The sequence below is a fragment of the Cryptomeria japonica genome, chromosome 9, assembly GCF_030272615.1.
Source record: "Cryptomeria japonica chromosome 9, Sugi_1.0, whole genome shotgun sequence".
Classification (NCBI taxonomy): Eukaryota; Viridiplantae; Streptophyta; class Pinopsida; order Cupressales; family Cupressaceae; genus Cryptomeria; species Cryptomeria japonica.
The window spans coordinates 12,005,071-12,017,965 of record NC_081413.1 but is presented as its reverse complement, the minus strand read 5'-3'; the positions used below and the strand labels follow the sequence as shown (position 1 = coordinate 12,017,965).

The 12,895-nt window shown below is 35.4% G+C and overlaps 2 protein-coding genes, 1 non-coding gene and 1 pseudogene across 3 annotated transcripts; 3 read left to right on the top strand and 1 right to left on the bottom strand.

Annotated features, from left to right (window-relative positions):
* Window positions 1–1,176: 1,176 nt before the first annotated feature.
* On the bottom strand, window positions 1,177–2,742 carry LOC131077139 (light-independent protochlorophyllide reductase subunit B-like). Its single transcript, XM_058014563.2, has one exon. The coding sequence runs from the start codon at window positions 2,725–2,727 to the stop codon at window positions 1,186–1,188; it is 1,542 nt and encodes a 513-aa protein (XP_057870546.2). The 5' UTR covers window positions 2,728–2,742; the 3' UTR covers window positions 1,177–1,185.
* A 403-nt stretch (window positions 2,743–3,145) lies between these two features.
* On the top strand, window positions 3,146–3,218 carry TRNAT-UGU (transfer RNA threonine (anticodon UGU)). Its single transcript has one exon. It is a non-coding gene; the product is annotated as a tRNA-Thr (tRNA).
* A 4,232-nt stretch (window positions 3,219–7,450) lies between these two features.
* LOC131077142 (photosystem I P700 chlorophyll a apoprotein A1-like) lies at window positions 7,451–9,959 on the top strand (annotated as a pseudogene).
* LOC131077146 (photosystem I P700 chlorophyll a apoprotein A2-like) lies at window positions 9,925–11,154 on the top strand. Its single transcript, XM_058014568.2, has one exon. The coding sequence runs from the start codon at window positions 9,925–9,927 to the stop codon at window positions 11,152–11,154; it is 1,230 nt and encodes a 409-aa protein (XP_057870551.2).
* The last annotated feature ends 1,741 nt before the right edge of the window (window positions 11,155–12,895 follow it).

Here is a 12,895-nt window from a genome sequence, read left to right as displayed (position 1 = left end):
ATCCATATCTAGTCCCAGCCATAGAGCCAAATCCTAAAGACGTGAAGTACTTTCCTGGTAGGAAAGTATTCTTCAAAATTTCTATACAGAACATAGAGAGTTACCTCTTAAAAAGATTTTTATCTGATCTAATCTGAAGTAGATCTCTTTATTTCTAATACTTCATCTTTTTTAGGGTGGGAGAAAGGAGAAAACCTGATCATTTATCGAAAGTGAAGTTTGAAACTCATGTCATTGACCCATTCTGTTCTTTCGGTTAACCTGAACGTATTTCTTCTATTTTGGAAGTTTGGGTAAAGGACTAAAGAATAGTTGATTGAGCCGTATGAGGTAGGAAACTCTCAAGTACGGTTCTAAGGGAAGAAAACTTTTAGAAGTTGATCTATCCCGACCGAGGAGAATAGGCCATTCAACAGGGAGATCCTGAAATTGCGGAAGCTTGGTTTGATCAAGCTGCTGAGTATTGGAAATAAGCTATAGCACTTGCTCCAAGCAATTATATCGAAGCACAAAATCGGTTAAAGATTACAGGACGTTTTGGAGAATGAAAATGTCTCGATTACTATCTTCATACGGCTCAAGTAATTGAAATAATTGTTTAATTAGGATCTCCCTAATTATAGAACAAATAGATAATATTAGATATCTTATTCCTTTTAATTATTAAAAAAGGAAAATGACAGATAAAATCTGTATTCTTAGCTCAAGTATGCTTGAGTTATCTTAAATAATAAGATAATATTACTAATATAGTGGAATATTTCTCTCCATTTGCCGTCTTTCATCTTTTTTTTTTTTTTTTTTAGCTCGATGTAAACTTACAAAGTGGTTATAGCTCGTTGATTTAATTTACATTAACCCTAGATTCTGCCCCTAATTGAAAAAAAAAAAAAAAAGAAATTGATACTTGGTCTATTAAACATATCTTTTTAAGGAGATAAATGTTGAACTAAGAGCATCTTCGAGTCAAAATAGCGGATGCCTTAATCCACAGAACTAATCATGTCGTTCAAGTTTCACGTTGCTTTCTACCACATGCTTTTAGACTAATTTTTATGATAAGATAGATCTCTGATCTGATACAAAATGGATATGTAATTATGAATAGTCATTAACTCAATTTCTATAATACATTTTGAATATATATATATATATATATATGTATATATTCATTGCTCTAGTGAGCTAGGTATTCAACGCTTCTTTAGCTGCGTACATTACTTCGACAGTAATGGTTTCAATCCCCTTTTGTCGTGCAAATTTCTCAGTATTTCTTTCTACCTTTTCTCTGGCAAAACGAGGAATTTTACTTAATTCTAGTCGACTTTCAGGATTCCAAATTAGGCCTATATCCGTAGACAATGATTTGGATATTATTTCTTTAGTATCATGACCACCAAAAATATCTAGAAGATGGTCCTCCATACCTAGAGCAAATGAGTTATAAACTAGATCAACTATTTGATTAGTACCTTCGTAACCTAGAAAGGGTCGGTATCCCAAGGGAAAGTTTTGTATATGAACTGGTGCAGAAATAACTCCACAAGGAATATCAAGATGTTTACCAATATGACGTTCCATTTGAGTACCAAATATTGCAGATGGTTCCATGTGAGCGATCATATCTTCTACCTCAGCATGATCATCTATGATCAGTATTTCATCGTAGAAACCTTGAATTTGCTCTTTGAACCATTCCACATCATGTTTGCAATAAGTACCTGCACAACTCACACGAATCCCCATTTCTCGAACAAGTATCTTAGTGATTGAAGCAGCGTGCGTTGTATCACCAAAAACAACTATTTCTTTGCCCATCAAATTCTGACAATCAATAGATCTTGAAAACCAAGCAGCTTGGGAAACAAATCGAGTCTGTTCGTCGATATAAGGTTCATAATCCACTCTTTTACTGGATGAACTAAGAGCCAAGGTATTCACATTTTTTTGAATCTGGTGGATCCACTCCGCCATATCTACAGCTCCCATGGGAGTTGTAGATATGTAAGGCATACCATATTCTTTATTTAAATGCATTGTTGTCATCAAGCCCACTTCACGATAAGGAATTAAATTGAACCAAGATTTTGGTAAATTTTTAAGCTCTTCTACAGATCCTCCTTCAGGAATTATTTGATTAATTTGGATGTCCAAATCTCGTAATAAACGTCTTAACTCACGACAATCGTGTTGATTATGAAAACCCAATGTAAAAATTCCAATTATATTGACAGAAGGCGCATCGGTTAGAAATTGATCCCATTTTTCTTGTCTATGACATCTATCTAAATAATATCGAACCACCTGTTCTAAAGTTCTATCCGCTGCTTGAATTTCATTTACTTGATAATGATCAACATCTGCAAAAATTACGTCGGAATCAGAAATTATGGATGCTCTATTCACAAAGTTCTGTAAATCTTCTTGCAAAATACTAGAGGTACATGTAGGTGTCAATATGATAAGATCAGGATGTTCCTCTTTATCTTTCCGGAGAATATTATCCACAACTCTTTCTTGAGATCCACGTGCTAGTACGTGACGATCTACTATGCTAGCAGTTGCAGCAGTAAAATCTCTTTCGCGTTCTAACATAGAACGCATTACATTGAAATAATCATCTCCTAGAGGAGCGTGCATAATGGCATGCACATTTTTGAAAGAACTAGCTACTCGTAGGGTTCCAATATGAGCAGGACCAGCGTACATCCAATAGGATAATTTCATAAATTAGACTTTATCTCTATCTCATTTGATCTGTATTCCCATCATACATCACAAAAATATCCCTTTCTATATTTAGATCTTATTGAAATCATATTTCCGTTCTATAAGTATAGTCTATGAAAGGATGAGAAATCAAAAAAGAATTTTTTTTCTTCTTATTTCTTTTTTCAATAATACTGTTCCACCTGGGATGGAAGGATTCGAACCTTCGGAATAACAGGACCAAAACCTACTGCCTTACCACTTGGCCACGCCCCATTGTTGCTTTATTTTAATAAATTAATATCAATTGATGCAATGCAATTCATTTTAATCTGAATTGCATTATTCTAATTCGATTCACTATAATTCTAGCAATTTCGAAGAGATTTTTTCATTTCAGCCAATAAGTATGTGACTACATACTGCATGCATATGAGCCTGCTTAGCTCAGAGGTTAGAGCGTCACACTTGTAATGTGATGGTCATCGGTTTGATCCCGATAGCTGGCTCATTTTTATTCTTTTCATTTCTTCCATTATCAACGTTGAAATCTATGAAATAAGGAAAAGACTCTTCCATTTCTGATCGCTGGTCCGCCGGGTCTGCCCTGGCATAATCTGTTTCAACTAGAAATGAATGATTGAAACATATCTTTTTTTCTCTCTACAATAGAAACAAAATTGAAAAATAATTTGTTTCTCTATTTCTATATAAAATCATTCCAATATTCGTACTCTTTATATTATTCCTCTTTCCAACATTATTTGTTCATTTCTTGAAATAAGGAGTTTTTTATGTCTCGTTATCGCGGACCTCGTTTAAAAATAATAAATCGTCTCAAAAATTTACCAGGACTAAGTAAGAAAACACCCAATAGAACGGAACAGCCTAGTAAAAAAAAACATTCTAAACCTCCTAAACCTTCTAAATATCCTGTCCGTCTAAAAGAAAAACAAAGATTACGTTTTCATTATGGACTTACAGAACGCCAATTACTTCAATATGTTCATATTGCTAGAAGAGCCAAGGGATCAATAGGTCAGGTTCTATTGTAATTACTTGAAATGCACTTGGATAATATCCTTTTTCGATTGGGTATGGCGCTTACCATTCCTAAAGCCAGACAATTAGTCAACCATAGGCATATCCTGGTCAATGATCGTATAGTAGATATGCCAAGTTATCGTTGCAAACCCCAAGATTTTATATCTATAAAGGATAAACAAAGGTTGAGAGATAGAATTAATAACAATATAGATATTTTTTAGAAGGATAAGATGAGGGTGCCACCCCATTTAAATCGTATTAAAAAAAAGTCACAATATAGTGGATTAGTTAAAAAAATAATAGATAATAACCGTATCGGTTTGAAGATTAATGAATTATTGGTCGTAGAATACTATTCCCGTCGAGTTTAAATTGGGAATGAAAAGAAAGCATCTCTACACATCTGTCCCTCTGTATGTTACATGACAATGTCATTGTCAATAATACATTGATTGACGAATTCTATTTTTAATATTTATTTTTTTCCTTTGCCATACCTTTACTCTTTTTATTTTCTCTATCCCGAAATAGAAGGATATTGCGGGAGGATGAAAGCATCTTATTGGGTTTAGATTCATGAGAAAACGATGCAAAAAAGACTAAGGCGAATATACAGAAAGAGAGGGATTCAAACCCTTGGTAAACAGAAGCCTACATAGCAGTTCCAATGCTACGCCTTGAACCGCTCAGCCATCTTTCCTATATGATCTCTTCATTTGTTGACAAAATGAAAAGAACAAGTTTTATTATGTTATAACTTGCTTTTGCATAAGTAAAGTATTTATGAAATCTGGCATAAAGACAAAAGAGTATTTTACCACACTCCTTCTTTTCTTCTTATTTCAAGATATTTTATTTTTCTCAATCTAATCTGATTATTTTATCTTATTCGGGGTTTTATTGTCGATCCAATTGTGAAATTAAGAAAGATCTATTGATCCTGAATGATCCTATATATATACATATATTATGAATCATTTTTCGGTAAGAATGAATGGTACAAATTATATCATAATGACTATACTCAATATATTCTATGTTTTAGAATAAGTATGAACACACACGATCCTGATTTTATCAAAAAGCAGAAAATTGACTCTTCACCAATTTACCATTTACTTGCTCGTTTGATCCTTGGGATCATGAGCAAACGAGTGCGATATTTCTTAAATTTGCATATATAGATATAAACATTGTCTAAAATTCAATTTATTGTTCATCAATAAATTGAATGAACTCTTTCAAATATTCCCATTTTTTCTTTATTTAGAAAAAATGATAATGTTTACATATTTGCGATCGTAAGGAAATCCATTTATTATACTATTGTGCATTGGAATATAATTTTGTTCATGGAATCATTTCCGTATGGGGAATAAAAAAAAAATTTATCAAATTTATAATTGACTATGCCTAGATCTCAGAGAAATGACAATTTTATCGACAAGACTTTCACAATTGTAGCGGATATATTATTGCAGATAATCCCAATGGCTTTAGGCGAGAAAAAGGCATTTACCTATTACAGAGATGGTGTGATTTGATATTTTTTTCTTTCTGCTTTTTCTCATTTCGTAGAATGGCAGAATATTTATTAAGTTAAGTTAAAGAAAACTTATGCTTATTGAAGGTGAGTTTTATAAATAGAACAATTCTTTCTGTCGTGTATCCCCGATTTATGCAGCCTTAGATGCTTTGATCTTCTGAGATTCTAATATTAAGCGAAAGGTTATATCTATTACATAGATGTTAATGGTCAAATCTATATGATAGGTATGCATAGGGGAAAAAGCACTACGCGTTAAAATTGACAACACAAATGCTTCATTATAATACACAAAAGCTTTTTAAGGAAGGGCTAGTTAGAATGGTTGAGGCAACAAACATCCATCTTGTTTGTATTTCGGATACCGCTAGAACCATCGGAGACTATTGAAGTGAATAATCCCCATAAAATACAGTGCGTTAAGGACAAAGAAATTGGTAGAGGTTATGTTTATAGTGCTAAGCTAAAATACTTGGTATTTAGAAAAAAATCTTTGCAAGAAGGATAGCTAGAGATTCATCGGAAATATGCTAGTTCCTGTTAATTCATAATATAAGAAACTATTTTTTTGTCCATTTAATGGATTACTTCCCTTATTCTATAAAAAAAGGAGGAGCCGTATGAGGTGAAATTATCATGTACGGTTTTGAAGCGGAGATCATTTCAATTGAATGAACGACCGTAACGAATGTCAGCTCAATTCAAAGGGGAATATGCGGAAGCTTTACAAAATTATTATGAAGCCATGCGACCGGAAATTGACCCCTATGACCGAAGTTATATATTATATAATATAGGTCTTATCCACACGAGTAATGGGGAACATACTAAGGCTTTGGAATATTATTTCCAGGCATTAGAACGAAACCCGTCTTTACCACAAGCTCTTAATAATACGGCCTTGATCTATCATTACGTGCGGCTATCTGTACTATAGAATGAATTCGTTTAGAACTACGGAAAAGAAAAAAAAAAGAGGCTTTCTACATATGCACCGTCCAAAACAACGGTTTTTTATCAGCTGTAGTCAAAAGAATATCCCTCATAGGAGCCCAAATATGAATTGGTAAATATAGCCTGGATAGTCCATGGATAAAATAAAATCAATTCAATTGATGGAAAAAGCACCATAAAGATCAATTATTGAAAGTTCGGGCTGATAAGATCAAATCTGCTCATGGGCAAAAAAAAGGATTCAATTTATGTAATAGGGTTGATTTACTAGGCTATTGAGCAGCGGTGTAGCATCGGATCCTAAAGACGTGAAGTACTTTCCTGGTAGGAAAGTATTCTTCAAAATTTCTATACAGAACATAGATAGTTACCTCTTAAAAAGATTTTTATCTGATCTAATCTGAAGTAGATCTCTTTATTTCTAATACTTCATCTTTTTAGGGTGGGAGAAAGGAGAAAACCTAATCATTTATCGAAAGTGAAGTTTGAAACTCATGTCATTGACCCATTCTGTTCTTTCGGTTAACCTGAACGCATTTCTTCTATTTTGGAAGTTTGGGTAAAGGACTAAAGAATAGTTGATTGAGCCGTATGAGGTAGGAAACTCTCAAGTACGGTTCTAAGGGAAGAAAACTTTTAGAAGTTGATCTATCCCGACCGAGGAGAACAGGCCATTCAACAGGGAGATCCTGAAATTGCGGAAGCTTGGTTTGATCAAGCTGCTGAGTATTGGAAACAAGCTATAGCGCTTGCTCCAAGCAATTATATCGAAGCACAAAATCGGTTAAAGATTACAGGATGTTTTGGAGAATGAAAATGTCTCGATTACTATACTGCAAAATCCTCAAGAATATGAAATTTATCCAGACAGGATAAATCCATTTTTCATACTATTCGAGCGAATTAGCTTCTCTTATTGCATTGTCATTATAAAAAATTATGTTTAAAATAAAACAAAGAATACTTTCTATGGATCGTTAATGAAAAAAATCTTTTCTCTATGGGCAAATCCCGTCCAGAGATATAATTTATTAAAGATTCATTAATAATTTATCAATTCAAAGTTCTTTTGAATTATAAAAGTGATATGTAACATATGGGTCCAGAGATATGGATAAATAAATCTAGATATGAAGATAGTGATTGTATTAATATTGATATCTTTTTTTACCACTCGACGGGAAAGATGTTTTATATCTCGCAACGGTCCATTAAGCACCTATCAGATATGTCATAATAAATATGAACACCTGTCTCAAATCGACTTCCCTATCATAGTCGCTCTAGTTTTGAACTGGGAAATAAAGAGAGGAACGAGTTGAGAATATATCTTTTTTTTTTTTATTCGGCGGGTTTTTTCTCATGTCTCGTCTGGAAAGAGGAGAACTCAATGACCATTCATTCACCGGAACCAGAAGTAAAGATCATAGTGGATAGGGATCTTGTTAAAACCTCTTTTGAAAAATGGGCTAAACCCGGTCATTTCTCAAAGACACTAGCCAAGGGACCTAGTACTACCACCTGGATCTGGAACCTACATGCTGATGCTCACGATTTTGATAGCCATACCAATAATTTGGAAGAGATCTCCCGCAAAGTATTTAGTTCTCATTTTGGTCAATTAGCAATAATATTTATTTGGCTAAGTGGGATGTACTTTCACGGCGCTTGCTTCTCCAATTATGAAGCATGGCTAGGCAATCCTACTCACATTAAACCCAGTGCTCAGGTAGTTTGGCCGATAGTAGGCCAAGAAATTTTGAATGGAGATGTGGGTGGAGGTTTTCGAGGAATACAAATAACCTCTGGGTTCTTCCAGATTTGGCGAGCATCCGGAATAACTAGTGAATTGCAACTTTACTGCACCGCAGTTGGTGCATTGATCTTTGCAGCGTTAATGCTTTTTGCTGGTTGGTTCCATTATCACAAAGCTGCTCCAAAATTGACTTGGTTCCAAGATGTAGAATCCATGTTGAACCACCATTTAGTAGGGTTACTAGGACTTGGCTCTCTATCTTGGGTAGGACACCAAATACACATTTCTTTACCTATTAATCAACTCTTAGATGCTGGAGTGGACCCTAAAGAGATACCACTTCCTCATGAGTTTATTTTAAATCATGAGCTTTTAGCTCAACTTTATCCCAGTTTCGCTAAGGGATTGACCCCATTTTTCACCCTGAATTGGTTGGAATATTCAGATTTTTTGACTTTTCGCGGAGGACTCAACCCAGTAACAGGGGGTCTGTGGCTGACCGATACTGCACACCACCATTTGGCTATTGCAGTTCTTTTTCTAATCGTTGGTCATATGTATAGAACCAATTGGGTTATTGGTCATAACCTCAAGGATATTTTGGAAGCTCATAAAGGTCCATTTACAGGGGAAGGACATAAAGGTCTTTACGAGATCTTAAATACTTCATGGCATGCTCAATTAGCTCTTAACCTAGCTATGTTAGGGTCTTTAACTATTGTCATAGCTCACCATATGTAATCTATGCCTCCCTATCCATATCTAGCTACTGACTATGGTACCCAACTGTCTCTGTTCACACACCATATGTGGATTGGTGGATTTCTCATAGTTGGCGCTGCTGCACATGCAGCTATTTTTATGGTAAGAGACTATGATCCGACTACTCAATACAACAATCTTTTAGATCATGTTCTGAGACATCGTGATGCAATCGTATCACACCTCAACTGGGCATGTATTTTCTTAGGTTTCCATAGTTTTGGTCTATATATTCATAATGATACTATGAGTGCTTTAGGACATCCTAAAGATATGTTTTCAGATAATGCTATACAATTACAACCTATCTTTGCTCAATGGGTACAAAACACTCATGCTTTAGCACCCAGTTTGATAGCTCTTGATGCAACAACAAGCACCAGCTTAACCTGGGGAGGCGGCGATTTGGTAGCAGTAGGTGCCATAGTGGCTTTGTTACCTATTCCATTAGGAACTGCAGATTTTTTAGTACACCATATTCATGCATTTACTATCCATGTGACTGTATTAATATTACTGAAAGGTGTTTTATTTGCTCGCAGTTCTCGTTTAATACCCGATAAAGTGAATCTTGGTTTTCGTTTTCCTTGCGATGGGCCTGGTAGAGGAGGAACATGTCAAGTATCTGTCTGGGATCATGTCTTCCTAGGATTATTCTGGATGTACAATGCAATTTCAGTAGTAATATTTCATTTTAGTTGGAAAATGCAGTCTGACGTTTGGGGTAGTATAAGTGATCAGGGAGTGGTAACTCATATTACAGGAGGAAACTTTGCACAGAGTTCCATTATAATTAACGGGTGGCTTCGTGACTTTCTATGGGCACAAGCTTCTCAACTAATCCAATCTTACGGTTCTTCATTATCTGCCTATGGCCTTTTATTCTTAGGTGCTCATTTCGTTTGGGCCTTTAGTTTAATGTTCCTATTTAGTGGTCGTGGATATTGGCAAGAACTTATTGAATCTATTGTTTGGGCTCATAATAAATTAAAAGTTGCTCCTGCTATCCAGCCAAGAGCCTTGAGTATTGTCCAAGGACGTGCTGTAGGAGTAGCTCATTACCTTCTGGGTGGAATCGTCACAACATGGGCGTTCTTCCTAGCAAGAATTATTGCAGTAGGATAATGACTAGGAGGATTTGAAAAGCATTATGGCATCAAGATTTCCAAAGTTCAGCCAAGGCTTGGCCCAAGACCCAACTACTCATCGTATTTGGTTTGGTATTGCTACTGCACATGACTTTGAGAGTCATGATGATATTACCGAAGAGCGTCTTTATCAAAAGATTTTTGCTTCTCACTTTGGTCAGTTAGCTATAATCTTTCTGTGGACCTCTGGTAATTTGTTCCACGTAGCTTGGCAAGGCAATTTCGAAGCATGGGTCCGCGACCCCTTACATGTAAGACCTATTGCTCATGCAATTTGGGATCCTCATTTTGGTCAACCGGTCGTAGAAGCCTTTACCCGAGGAGGTGCCCCCGGTCCGGTCAATATTGCTTATTCCGGTGTTTATCAGTGGTGGTATACAATTGGCTTACGCACTAATGAAGATCTTTATACTGGAGCTCTTTTCTTGCTATTTCTTTCTGCTCTCTTTTTAACAGTGGGTTGGTTGCATCTACAACCTCAATGGAAACCAAGTGTTTCATGGTTTAAAAATGCCGAATCTTGTCTCAATCATCATTTGCCAGGGCTTTTCGGAGTCAATTCTTTGGCTTGGATGGGGCATTTAGTTCATGTCGCTATTCCTGAATCAAGAGGAGAACACATAAGATGGGATAATTTTTTAGATGTATTACCGCATCTCGAAGGGTTGGAACCACTTTTTACAGGTCAGTGGAATCTATATGCTCAAAATCCTGATTCCAGTAGTCATTTATTTGGTACTACTAAAGGGGCGGGAACTGCTATTCTAACTCTTCTCGGGGGATTTCACCCACAAACACAAAGTTTGTGGCTAACTGATATTGCACATCATCATTTAGCTATTGCATTTGTGTTTTTCATTGCTGGCCATATGTATAGAACCAACTTTGGGATTGGACACAGTATAAAAGATATTTTAGAAGCACATGTTCCTCCGAAAGGCTTATTAGGATGCGGGCATAAGGGTCTTTACAACACAATCAATAATTCTCTTCACTTTCAATTAGGTCTTGCTCTAGCTTCTTTGGGAGGTGTTACTTCCTTGGTAGCTCAACACATGTATTCTTTACCTGCCTATGCATTCATAGCACAAGATTTTACTACCCAAGCTGCATTGTATACTCATCATCAATACATTGCCGGATTCATTATGATAGGGGCATTTGCTCATGGAGCTATATTTCTGATTAGAGATTATAATAAGATCTCTAAGCAAAACTTTCAACCTCAGTGATGCTCCTGAGTTATGGAAATTTGTCTCAAATAAAGCAAAACTGTGGATATTGTTGATTATGATTTCAATTCTATCATGCCCATGGCATGCTGGTCTATTGAATGCTCGACTTATTTCTCCCCAGCAGAGTTGCCAAAAATCTGTTAGCGAACGGATTTTGCCTTTATTTAAAATAATTAATTTCAAACTCTGTCGCCTTCTTTTAAAGACAAAAAGTTCAACTGAACAGTTGGGTAAGTGTAATATACTACTTCCCTCTAAATTTTTTCATAGGTACAACTCCCTCTATTAGTTATTCAAGGAATAATCTAATTAATTTCTAACTGGTATGCTTTTAACCTAAAAGCACGTAAGGCTGCCTACTTCATTCTTTTGATGAGAGGCTAATGATTTTCACATATTTTACAGAAAAATAAGCTTTCTAAATGCTTCAACATGAGAAATAGAAGTGACTGAAACAAAGTTCAGAACACCAGTTTTACAGTTCATATAAAAAAAAATAGTTAAGAGAGACAAAATCTCTTTTCAAACACGCATCCTTTAAAAACTCACAAGAAGGAATCTCAGAAAAGAAATAACATTCTGCATTGAAAAGGTGATCACTGTCATTTGATTTGGTCAACATATACAAAGATATGCCACGGTGCAGATTCAAAACTCAAAGGTTTTCTTTCTCCCAAAACAGTATGATCCTTTAGATATATATATATATATATATATATATATATATATATATATATATATATATATATCTATATATATATATATATATATATATATATATCTTATGTAGCAAAGACACAATCAATACAAGTATAAAACCCTTTTCAATTCTTGATCTTTAAAGTCTGATGACTTCCTTCAGCAAAACAAAACTTTTCAAACCAAAAAGAAACTAAGTAAAAACTAACAAAATTCTAACCAAAATCTAACCCTTATCCCCTCCATCATAGTCTAATTTATAGTTTTTAGAATAGAGGAGGTCTCCCTAAAAACTTGACCTCCTCTAAATCAGTTATGAAACTAACAAAGTATAATTGGGACAGATGTCCCGAAGTCTTTTGCATAAGCATGAAAAACACATAAAAACAGGGCCTTGATCAACGTGGTATGTTGCTTTCCCATAATCATCTTCTTCTCTGCTTTCCTGGGTGTCGTGGGAAGTTGCGAGTTCTTGGATTATTGATTGATTCGGGATCTTCATCGCATTGAATTTTGCCTTCGCCGCTTCCTTGTTCCATCTGTGCTTTACCATCTTTTCAGCATGTTTCAGTAAGTGATCGTTACCGATAAACATCATGGACTCGATCCGAGCAACCCGTGTTATATCCTCAGTAGTGAAATTGCCCTTGGCTTTGATTTTCTCCATGTATATCCTGAAAACTTTTATCGTATCCTATGTGTTCAGCCTGCAAATCCCCAACTATCAATCATGGTCAGGATTAACCACTTTATTATCATTAACTAAATTGCATTGGAGGTCTTTTAGTTCATACATAGAAGTCTTAGCATCAGAGATCACAGATTTGAAGGTGAGCACCCACCACAATTTGGTCTTCTTCAGCATGAAGAGTTGACATTCATCTGTTACCAGCTTGATTGAATATTCTGTCAAAAACTTGGTAGCTCCGTATTCTTCTATTTTAGTGAACATAGGCAAGACATTCTCCCATTTGTGTTCCTCTTTCTCCCATGGCGAAACCTGGTTGTGAATCTCCACAATGAGGCTCTGCATCTCATC